The sequence below is a fragment of the Ursus americanus genome, chromosome 24 (assembly GCF_024610735.1).
Source record: "Ursus americanus isolate L20-20 chromosome 24, mUrsAme1.1.p, whole genome shotgun sequence".
Taxonomy (NCBI): Eukaryota; Metazoa; Chordata; class Mammalia; order Carnivora; family Ursidae; genus Ursus; species Ursus americanus.
This window is the reverse complement of record NC_142150.1, coordinates 32,792,797-32,805,360: the sequence shown is the minus strand read 5'-3', so window position 1 is coordinate 32,805,360 and position 12,564 is coordinate 32,792,797. Positions and strand designations below refer to the sequence as shown.

The 12,564-nt window shown below is 36.3% G+C and overlaps 2 protein-coding genes across 2 annotated transcripts; both read left to right on the top strand.

Moving 5' to 3' along the window:
• Window positions 1-532: 532 nt before the first annotated feature.
• LOC123785198 (olfactory receptor 4C46-like) lies at window positions 533-1,542 on the top strand. The gene has a single exon (XM_045786912.2). The coding sequence runs from the start codon at window positions 613-615 to the stop codon at window positions 1,540-1,542; it is 930 nt and encodes a 309-aa protein (XP_045642868.2). The 5' UTR covers window positions 533-612.
• Window positions 1,543-10,424: 8,882 nt separating this feature from the next.
• On the top strand, window positions 10,425-11,357 carry LOC123785197 (olfactory receptor 4C11-like). Its single transcript, XM_045786911.2, has one exon. The coding sequence runs from the start codon at window positions 10,425-10,427 to the stop codon at window positions 11,355-11,357; it is 933 nt and encodes a 310-aa protein (XP_045642867.2).
• Window positions 11,358-12,564: the final 1,207 nt, after the last annotated feature.

Below are 12,564 nucleotides of genomic sequence, written 5' to 3'. Positions count from 1 at the left end.
TATTTATCAGCTATTATAAAGTTATTGGATTTGACAACATATATTATCAATTCTTTTGTAATAGCTTCTGGAGCTTTTATTACATTCTCATAAGAAACACCCTGTTACACTTTTTGTCAACTACTATAAATAGTCTGATACTGGGCTTTTTGTCCCTGGCTTGAATCCCCTTACTGAATCTGATCTGACGTCATCAAGGCACACAAAGATCTTTACCAGACTTATTTGCAAGAATCACACTTCCTTCAACTCCTCTTCATCCTTTCACTCTTACCCTCAATTACCTTCCATGGGTCCCCACATCCTAAGGATAAAGGAAAATTTTGAACTCTATATTCATTGGCTTGACATCCATTTTCTATCACTATTTTCAAACTTAGCTGCTAGTACGACTACTCCAAGATAGGTTCTTAGCCATCTCAGACAATGAAGTGTGTACAGACCATCTTCAAGAATTCAGAACTACTTTCTATCTCAAAAACCTCATGAGATTACACAACTCAGTAGAATCTAGGCATTTACTATTTATGAGATGAAGAAGCTTAATAAAATCAAGTTATGTTAATCAAAAGGGATTTCTTTTTCAGGTAATGTAATTAATCATAATCTGAAATGATGGAGAATAGGAGCAATGTGACAGCGTTTGTTCTACTGGGGCTCACAGAGAATCCAAAGATGCAGAAAATCATATTCGTTGTGATTTTGGTCATCTACATCATCTCTATGGTAGGAAATGTGCTCACCGTGGTCACTATCACTGCCAGCCCATTATTGGGGTCCCCCATGTACTTTTTCTTGGCCTATCTCTCCTTCATTGATGCCTGCTATTCTTCTGTCAATACCCCTACACTTATCTTATATTCACTCCGTGAGAAGAAGACCATCCCATTCAATGCCTGTATTATCCAAATATTTGGAGAACATTTTTTTGGAGGTGCTGATGTTATTCTGCTTACAGTGATGGCCTATGATCGCTATGTGGCCATCTGCAAGCCATTGCACTACATGACCATCATGAATCGGCAGGTGTGTGGCCTGCTAATGGGAGTGGTGTGGGTGGGAGGCTTTCTTCATGCAACCATACAGATCCTCTTTATCATCCCATTACCCTTCTGTGGCCCTAACGTCATAGATCACTTTATGTGTGATCTGAACCCTTTGCTCAATCTTGCCTGCACTGACACCCACACTCTAGGGCTCTTTGTTGCTGCCAACAGTGGTTTCATCTGTCTGTTAAACTTCCTTCTCTTGATGGTCTCCTATGTGGTCATTCTGCGTTCCCTAAGGAACCACAGCTTGGAGGCAAGGCGCAAAGCCCTCTCCACTTGTGTCTCCCACATCACAGTGGTTGTCCTATTCTTTGTGCCCTGTATATTTGTGTACATGAGACCTGCAGCTACCTTATCTATTGATAAAGCAGTAGCATTGTTCTATACTACCATAACGCCCATGTTAAATCCTTTAATCTATACCTTAAGAAATGACCAGATGAAAAATGCCATTAGGAAATTGTGTAGTAATAAAGCTATTTTAGGTGACTAGTAAATGTGCCTGGATGTCCACATTGATGCAACTCAAGCAAAGGTCAAAAGGACATTTTGGATGATCTTGAGAAGGAATACCTATGAAATAAAGAAAAAAAAAATGACTTCTATGAATCAAAGGTTTTGCATTGAAAAGAACAGACATGGGTTCAAGAAAAGGAAAAATAACCGTAACCCTGGATCACTCTTTGCATATTTAAATAATTCTACTAAATTGGTGCTTTGTTTTACTAGCTTAGTTCATACGTATGGATTCCTAAGCTGTCATCATAATTTAATAACTAAAAATATATTGGTATTGATTGAGCAGCAATCTCTATAACAATTGAAAAATGGAGGCACTACTATTATCGCCATTTTTATAGGTTAAGAAACAGAAAGGGGAAAGCATCAAAATAAATATACTGAAGAGTCAGTAATTAGAATCTACCTGATTTCTCAGGACATGGTCTTAAATGCTGTGATACAGTGCCGGACAATGATGATAGAAAGATGATTATAATAGATACCATTTATTGAACTAGAGATTTGCTTGATACCACATATATTATGTGTAATATAAAATATATTTTAATATGTATATATTATATATAGCATACATATACATGTTATATTATTATATACACATATTATATATCATAATTATATGTAGGTATATATAATTACATATTATATGTATATTAATTAATTTCATATAACTAAATTCTATGAACATTTCATTAACAACTCTGCTGATTTTTTTTATCATAGTTGATGATAATATGTCCACTATAATATTGTGGTATGTAACTACTTTAGGAATATAAAAGCAATGGCCCACTTAACCCTTAAGGGGTAGGTGAAGAATATTATACCTGTTTCCAAATTTCCTTGTAGGCTACAGAATCATTTTGTATTGTTCATGTCACCCATCTTATGATGATAAGCCGTTCGAAAATGCAACGCCTCGAATGAAAGATTATTTTAAAGTCAGACAGGAATTTCTATATTGTAATATACACTTATACTCCATAAAGTTCTTGCCTGATAACTAAGAATAGTTTCTACAAGTAGAAAAATGTCTGGTGCACGATAAATACTGAATAAAAAATAAAAGTATAAAGGAAGGTGAATAAAGTCAATAAAATGTAGAGGAAAAAAATACTGGGGTGTAGGTAATTTATTCCTATTTTTCCTGATTCAGACTCTGAGAATTCTAGCTAGATCTCTTTGAGAAACCACACTTTGTTTAAAATTAGTTTACTTTTTGGTAGCATTTCATTACAAAAGGTATTTTTAAAAATATGTGGCTCCATCTACACACAAAACAACTTCAGGATAAATATATTCCATTTATTCTTTCCATCCCTCACTCATTAATCAACAGAATTTTCTTGAGCCCAAAGAATATATCAGACACATTGATTTTTAATGGGGCTTCAAAAGTGAATAGAGAGGAACCTGGGTCTTGCCTTCACAGAGCTTCAGATCCACTGAGAGACACCCAGAGAGGAACAGAAAATGACAACACGGTGTTATAAATGGTAAGGTAGTGGCTTTACAGGGTGCAATGAAAACATGTTTAAGGGATACACACCAAAGAACGAGGGTCAGGAAAGGTTCCAGGATGAAAGGACATACAACATGGAACCTGAAACTTGAAATGGAGTAAGCAGAGTGAATATGTTCACATCAGTTGAAATGGGAGCATTCTTACCAGACAGAATACATAACAAAGGGCAGGGGGTGAAAATCAGTATGCAGGAAACCTCAGGAATTCAGTGTGGCTATGGTTGTTAATCCATCTATTCCATCAACAATTATTTATTGAACTCTGACCATGTGCCAGGCAATGTGCTAGACAATGAGCTTAAAAAAGGTAAATAGCAGAATATGAACCTGGAGAGAGAGGAACATGGAAAATGAAGAAGGGTCTCGTAATCATGTTAAGGCTTACTGCTAAATACTGTGGGGCAATCATTGGGAAGACTTTGAACCAGTGAGTGACGCAGTTTGATTTCGGTGTTATCCACATTCATAGCATTTCACACAGCATTGCTTGTGGTCAGCAATCTCACTTCACAGCAGATAAGGTGCCACAATGGTCCCATGCTCATGGAATTCACTGGTCTTACTACATTTCCCTCTCTGTTGAAGCAATCGGCCTGGTAAAGTGGTGGAATGACCTTTTGCAGAATTAATTATAATACAACCTAGGTAGCAATAAGTTCCAGGGTTGGAGCAGTTCTTTGGAAAGCCATATATGCTCTGAATCAGCACCCATCACATGTTGCTGTTCCTCCCATAGCGAGGTCCTGTAATTAAAGGATAGAAATGGGAGAGGCATCAGGCATCATTAACCTTAGTGATCCAATAGCAAAATTTTTGCTTCCTGTTCCCATTTACTTATGCTCTTCTTGCTTCAAGGTCTTCATTCCAAAGTGAAGTGCTTCCAGCAAGAGACACAAGATTCTATTAAACAGAATGTTAAGACTGCTCCCAGACCACTTTGGGCAGCTCATGTCTTTGAATCTACAGGCAAAGACATAGCTGTTGTGCTGGCTGGGGTGATTTATCCTGGCAACCACAGGGAAATTGGACTACTACTCCACAATGGAGATAAGGAAGAATATATCTAGAATACAGGAGATCCCATCAGATCACCGTTAGTATCACCATGCTCTGTGATAAGGTCAATAGAAAACTACAACAACCCAATCCAGGCAGAACTACTAAGGACCCAGACCCTTCACTAATGAAGGTCTGTGTTACCCCACCAGCTAAGAACCATGACCAGCTTTGCTACTTGCTGAAGGCACATTGAATACAGAACGAGGAATAGAAGAAAGTAATTATAAATTAACCATGTGACTGTTAGAAAAATGAAGACTGTAATGATTATATTTACTCCTTACATTATGAATATGCTTGTGTGCGTGAATATATGTAAAGCAAATATCTTTGTTTTGTTCCCTTTCTTATTACCTTATCATGTAACAGAAGATATATTAGCTTTCTGTCATAGAATGTTAGTATTTTTATTTTCCATCGTAGTATTTAACTAACAGAATGTCAAGGAGAAAGTAAAAATCAACCCCCCAAAATTGCCTTCCCTTTTTGTAGAGGTTTTAGTGCATTTTCAGTCGTATGCAGGATAGTTGTACGATGTTAGGTGCAATTATGACCTTGTATTTTCTTTATTTGGAGATCAAGTGTGATTTCAGGGGATGTGTATAAGTACTAGTGGAAAAACAGTGGACTTGTACTCTTTAATTTTATATGTTAACTTGCCTGAGCCACAGGGTGCTCAAATATCTGTTCGACTATTATTCTGGGTTGTGACTATGAGATTTTTCTGAATGATATTAACTTTTGAATTGGTAAACTGAATAAAGTAGATTTTTCTCACTAAAGTAATGTCCTCATCCAACCAAATGAAGGCCTGAAAATTACAAAAGTCTAACCTCCCCTGAGTAAGATGGAATTTCCTTGCCTGAGAGCCTTCAAACTGAACCATTAACTCTTCCTGTCTCATGGCTTGCACACGGACACATTAACTCTTCCTGACTCCACAGCAGCCTCCTGCTTGTGGACCTGAACTGAGACATCAACTCTTACCAGTTTACAGCAATTTCTGGTCTTCAGACTCAACATGGGACATAGACTGTGCATATTTTGTGATACACATAGAATGGAGTATTATTCAACTTTAAAAAGAAGGGATGCTGCTGACCCATGCTACAAGACAGATAAACTTTGATGACATATTAAATAAAATAAGCTGCTTCTTTTTAATAAGGCTTATATTTTATAGCAGGTTTATATTTACAGGGAAATTGTGGAAATGATACAGAGTTCCCATATTCTCTGTACGCAGTTTCCCCTGTTACCATCTTACATGGTATGGTACAATTGTCACAACTCATTCGCTTCACGTGAACACATTATTTTTAACTAATATCCATATTTCTTTCAGATTACTTTGATTTTAACTAATGCCATTTATCTTCTCCAGAATCTCATCCAGATGCCACATCACATCCAGTCGTCATGGCTTCTTCAGCACCTCCAGACAGTGACAGTTTCTCTGAATGTTCTTTTATTTATTTATCTCAACGAATAATAATATACAGCTTTAGCTTAGTTTCAGGTGGGTAAAAAAATGATTCAACAATTCTCAAGACACCTGGGTGGCTCAGTAGTTTAAGTCTGTTACTTTAGCTCAGGTCATGATCCCAGGGTCCTGGGATGAGCCCAGCATGGGGCTCTGTGCTCAGCAGGAAGCCTGCTTCTCCCTATGCCTATACTCCACCTACCTGCTTGTGCTCTCTCTCTCTCTCTCTGACAAATAATTGAAAAATAATAATTAAATACATGCATACGTACATGTATACATACAATTCTATAATTTACTCAGTGCCCATCACAATAAGTATACTTAAAAAAAGTATACTAAAAAAGTATAACTTTTTTTTTAAGATTTATTTATTTAGAGAGAGAAACAGAGTGCAAGTAGGGGAGGGCAGAGGGAGAGGGAGAAGCAGACTCCCTGCTGAGTGTGAAGCCCCACGAGAGGCTCAGTCCCAGGACCCTGAGATCAGGACCTAAGCCTAAAACAAGAGCGGGAGGCTTAACCAACTGAGCAAACCATGCGCCCCTTAATTTTTCTTGCTTTTGATGAACTTGACAATTTTTAAAAGACCTAGTCAGACATTTTATATAAAATCCTTCATTTGGGGTCTATTATTTTACTCAATATTGAACTGGGGTTACGGGTTACTGGGAGAAAGGTCACAGAGGCAAAGTGTCATTTGCATCACATCATGCTAGTGGATACATACATTAATTGTGACCCATCACCATTGACGTTAACCTTGATCACCTGGTTGAGGTAGTGTGTGCCATGTTTCTCCTCTGTATATTTACTTCTCTTGCCCCATTCACAATGAGTCTTTTGGAAGGAACTCAATTGAGTACAGTGCACAAATAAGAGACTGAGAGTTATCCCATACCCTTTGAAAGAAGAGTACCTACAATATCATTAGGGATTCTTTTTTTATGGGAGATTTCTTTATTATCCCCTATTTATTAGTTACTTACTTAGCTCTTTAATATCCTTATGAACTTGTGGATTTTTTAAACCATGAGTTCTATTTCAATTCAATGTCATTGATTTTGTTCCTAATTTTTTTTCACCTTTTGGAACTGGGGGCTCTTCCCATTGGTACTTGTTTCTCTTCGGCATATTTGCATTACAGTGTAAGTATACTTGTGTGTGTGTGTCTGTGTGTGAGAGTGTGTGTGTGTGTGTGTGCGTGTGTGTTAGCACTTCCTTACCTTCTAGCATTACAAGATGTTCCGGTTCATCTTTTGTCTTCCCTGCCCCAGACCTAGAGTCAGCCATTTATTTAAGAAGTACTTATTCATTTTTGGATAATGGTATCAGGAACCATGTTCTGGGCACTAGATCACTATATATTCACTGTTTTTTTAAAAATTATTATTCTAGCCAAAAGACATCATTTATGGTCCAAATAAACCCTTTTAATTGAAAGAAGAGATCACTTTTTACCCATAATCTAAAAATAAATATTGAAGATTAAGTTCTTTATTACATCTGGCTCACGCTTCTTCATTAAAAGGGAAGGAACACTTTAGGGAATGACCTTCCCCAGACTCCTATATTTCTCAACATGCATGTTTAAATACTCTTGCAGGAAAGGCAAAAGAGAAGCATTTCCCAGTCAAAAGTCCATGTGAGGGTCGGTTTCATAGAGTGTGGGCAGAATCCAGACAAACTTTGTCTTCTGGTTTGCAGGCAATAACCTGAGCCTCAGTGACATATAAAGATCAGACAGGATTTTATAAACATTTTTTTAATCCTCATTTGAGCAAGTAGTGGCCAAATTACCTTGAGAAGAAAAGAGGACTACTGAACATCCTAATGTTTGCATAAGCTCTTATCAAAACTGGTAAGATTTGTGTAGGTGATTAACAATAACTGTATTTAATACTCTGAGACAATGGATCTAATCAATGCCACCGTGTGCATCTGACACAGAAAAGGCATTTGTAGAAGGATAGAAAATTAGGGAATTTCCTAAAAGTAGATTACAATTGAAACTGAGAAGAAAGAATAAGAGAAATGCACAGCAGATCCTGGTGGAGAGAGAAGAAAATAGGAATTATATCTATTTCAGTGTTCCAGGAAATGCTCCATGGAGATGATGATTTTACTTTGGATGAAGCAGGCTTCCCTTTTCAATGGTAACTGCGTATTGAATAGGACCAAACACTATTGGATTGCATCAATAGGAAATTCTCTTAATTCTTTCATTTACTTTATGAATACTTATTATTAAATATGTACTTTTTTCTAGATGTTAAATTCAGCAGTGACCAGATAGAAATTACCTGCCTTGTGTTGCTCCTTTTAAATGTATGCCACTCTTATATCTATTATTATGTGAAATGTACAGATGTATCAGTCTATATCTCTATTAGATAGATGATAGATGATAGATAGATGATAGATAGATGATAGATAATAGATCGATAAGTAGATGGATGGATTGATTGGTAGATAGATAGATATCTTTATATATTACTTAACTGTTAAAAACCACAAACAAGTTTTCATTCCTGTCTGCTGAAGAGCTGGACTACAAGCATATTTGGCAAACTCCTAATAATGCAGGGGAACCTGTATGATTGACAGTGTGGTTGGGGCATGATGCGGTAAAGAGCCTTGAGTCCAGAACTGTCTCTACAGCTGACTCACCCTCTGACACAAACATTTAAATCTTATTCTGGCCCTGGGAATCTTGCTGTTTCTGCAGCTTATGTTAGAAGACAGTTGTTATGAACCAGTAATAGGCCAATATGATTAACCAACCATCTACTAAGAGAAAGTCTTTAAAGCTTATTTTTAATGCAGCATGATTATGATATGTATTCGATGACCAAAGGGAATATTTTTAAAAGGTAAGTAATCCTCCCAACTGTGTGTCAAGGAATCAATTCCCCCACCCCAAGTCACAAATATTATGCTATTTTCGTTCTATCATAAATACAATTAATTGATATGAGTCCGTGTGTGTGTGTGATATTATCCTGATGTGAAAGAAAATATTACCATCCTCTGCATACAGTCCTAAACTCACTTTACAACATATTTCAAAATTATTTATGTACATATCTACTTCATTGTTATTGATAATTGCATAAACTACTATCCCTGATTCATTCAGCTTCCTTTCTGATGGGCTTCAAGTTGCTTCTTACCTTTTGCCAACGTGGAAAGGACTGCTGTGATTGTCTTTGTGCCTGTGAATGAGATTACTTGCACCAAATGGAAACACTAGACCTGAGTCTAAGTGCCATTGAAATACCATCAATACTGAATATCACTCCCCGAAAGATTGCACCCCCATAAACTCCTACCAAAAATGTGTGGGATCAGTTGTTTCCCACATCATTTTCAGCAGCGTTTGTTAAGAGGCATTTATCAAAAAGGTCACTTTGTTAATCTGATAAGTGAAAAGATATATAATTGGAATTTAAATTTGAATGTATTTTTCTATGAATGAATTTGATTATATTTTCAAAATATGATTAAGAAGAAGAGTTTCTCTTGAAATCAGTTCTTTTGCCCATGTTCATTCGCATTTTTTTAAAGATTTTTTTTATGTATTTTAAGAGAAAGAGCCCAAAAAGGGAAAGGGGGAGAGAGAGGTGGAGAGAGAGAGAATCTTAAGCAGGCTCCACGCCCAATGTGGAGCCTGGAATGGGACTCAATCCCACAACCCTGAGATCATAACCTGAGTGGAAATCAAGAGTGCAACGCCTAACTGACTGAACCACCCAGGCACCCTATCCACTCGGTTCTTAAAGAATGATCTCTGAAATTCATTTGTATTTGAGAAAATTATGCTTCTGTGTGTAATACATGCTGTAAATCTACTTAAATGACTTGGCACTTATGCATTTAATTGTGCTACTATATGAAAGACATATGTGATGAGGACAGATGAGGATTTTTCCACTTTGGGTATATATAAATAAATATTAGTCCCATTCCTGTTTCTATCTTCTCTTACTGAAGTCAGGGTAGGGGACACTCAAAACATAGATTCCAAGAATTCTACTGGAAAGTTTCAGCTATGACTTGGAGCTTCCTTAGCTCATTTTCTAAAGCCCTGGTGCTTAAAATAACATGAAATTTGAAAGAATACTTTGATTTATGTCACATGTTCTCTATTTATCCTATATTTTAGTCTCAGTCTCTCCTTGTATCTTAACAAAATATGCTGAAAGACCAATTAAAATACTGAATGAGGAGAAGAACTTCACTTTGGACAACATAGTATAATTTCAGAAGTACAAAATTTTATGATAGAAGCTGAATTTAGAACTCTAAACAACTAGAAATTATTGAGAGTTAAAATAACAGGAAATAAACAGTTAAGGTATCAGATTAAAATAAATTTCATGATGAACTTTACCAATTGACTGAATGTTCACTGCTTAATATTGTTTTTCTCTTGTTCTATCTCTTTTATATTAAACTAAAGAAAGACATTCACTTCAGAAAGATACCCTCCCACACAAAATCCCCTAAATTAATGTTTATTATGCCTGAAGAATCAGGTACTCTTTTATTATTGATATATTTCATTGTTTCCATAAACAATCAGGTGAATAAATTGTGAATAAATATTATGATTTCCACTTTATTCAGAGGAAAACAACATAGAAAGTAAGAGATTACACACTGGTAAGCAGCACATCCATGATCAAGCATATGGATTTGATCTCCAAATGGAGTAATCATTTCATAATATTTCTTTCATTGCAGATTAATTATTTCTAACCAATGCTTTCTCCACTTTGCCTGAAATAATGCAGCAAAATCACAGCGTAACTGAATTCATACTATTAGGATTGACCGAAGATCCTATGAAAAAGAAAATTGTATTTGTAATCATCTTCATTTTTTATGTGGGAACCATGGTAGGAAATTTGCTTATTCTTGTGACCATCAAGTCTAGCCGGACACTTGGGAGCCCCATGTACTTTTTCCTATTTTATTTGTCCCTTGCTGATTCCTGCTTTTCAACCTCCATAGCCCCCAGACTAATTGTGGATTCACTCTCTGCAAAAAGAATCATATCTTACAATGACTGCATGACTCAAGTCTTTGCACTACATTTCTTTGGTGGCATGGAGATCTTTGTGCTCATCCTCATGGCCATTGATCGCTATGTGGCCATCTGTAAGCCATTACGGTACCCAACCATCATGAGCCAGCAGGTCTGCACCATCTTGATTGCTATTGCATGGATAGGGGCTTTTATCCATTCTATAACCCAGATTATCCAGGCTTTGAGATTGCCTTTATGTGGACCCAATTTGATTGATCACTACTGCTGTGATTTGCAGCCCTTGATGGAACTTGCTTGCATGGACACATATGTGATCAACCTATTGATGGTGTCTAACAGCGGGGCCATTACAACAAGTGGTTTTGTGATTCTGATGATCTCATACATTGTCATCTTGCATTCCCTGCGAAACCACAGTGCAGAAGGGAGGAAAAAAGCTCTCTCTACTTGTACTACTCACATCATCGTAGTAATCTTATTCTTTGGTCCATGTATATTCATATATACACGCCCCCCAACCACTTTCCCCATGGACAAGATGGTGACTGTATTTTATACTATTGGGACCCCTTTTCTTAACCCATTCATCTACACGCTGAGGAATGCAGAAGTGAAAAATGCCATGAGAATGATATGGCATATCAAAATTACCTCTGAAAGCAAAAGATGAATTGAAGGCTTTGGTTGATTACTTATTCTGAGCAGATATCAAATTTGATAGTGTATATCCTGACTTGCCCAACACACTCAAATATAGTACACCTAATTTCCTTACTCTTTTCTGTACTCTGCCTTCAAACTAGTAGCTTCCCTCATGATGCCAGCCTGGTTCTTTCCTTTCCTGCGAGCTCAATTCTGACATGGCTGATTATGAAATACTCCTCACATCTCAGTCTGTACTCTGGTTTAATAAGGAGAAAGATATTTATACAATCACAACTGTTCAAACAGTAAGCATCCATAAATAATAGCCTGTTCTTTATGACTTTTAATTATCTCTATAGCATATTTCAAATAAGGTATCCTGTTTTCTTGTGAACACATTCAGAGCAAAGGAACTAACTTTGTGTGTTAAATTTTTTTTCACTATATCATTAGTTTATCTTTAAAAGTTTCCATTCTAGTGAACCAAAGGCCAAAATGTTATATATATAAATATATGCAATTATTTCTTAAGTAATTTTTTCTTGTTGTTTCCTTTGACTATTAAGATAACTGAGGCATTATGTATGGGATTTTTAAACATATTATTACAGAGGCCTGGAGATAGTCAGCTAATTTATATGATTGGTAAATAGGAGCTACAACAAGGCACTTCTACAAATCTAAGAAGGAAAGAGGTAAAATTATGTATGTTGTCAAGACTAAATAAGAATTTGCAATACACCATAGACACAACATATTTTATGAGATTGAAGTACAGAAAGGTAGAATTTATTTTAAAAGAAAAAAGTGTTTATTATTTCCCTTAAATTTGGGTTGTATCAATGGAATAAGAGAAAGTATGAGAGGCATTCAGAGCAATTCACTATACTTGTCTCTAGTTAATGGAATTAGAGACCCTACTTTTGCAGCAGGAAGCCACTTTCTTGCTCTGTGTTTTCCTAGTAAAGGTTTAGTGTGTATTGTCATGTTAGAATTGCCAATAGAATTTTGATGGGAACGTATTGCATGGTGCACTGGGTATTATACGCAACTAATGAATCATCGAACTTTACATCAAAAACCAGGGATGTACTGTATGGTGACTAACATAATATAATAAAAAAATATTTAAAAAAAAGAATTTTGATGGTCATAGTGAGCAGAGCAGATTAGCAGCTGTGCTTTGAATTGTGTTGTATCATGAACTATTAAAACTCATTGATTTCAGAGAG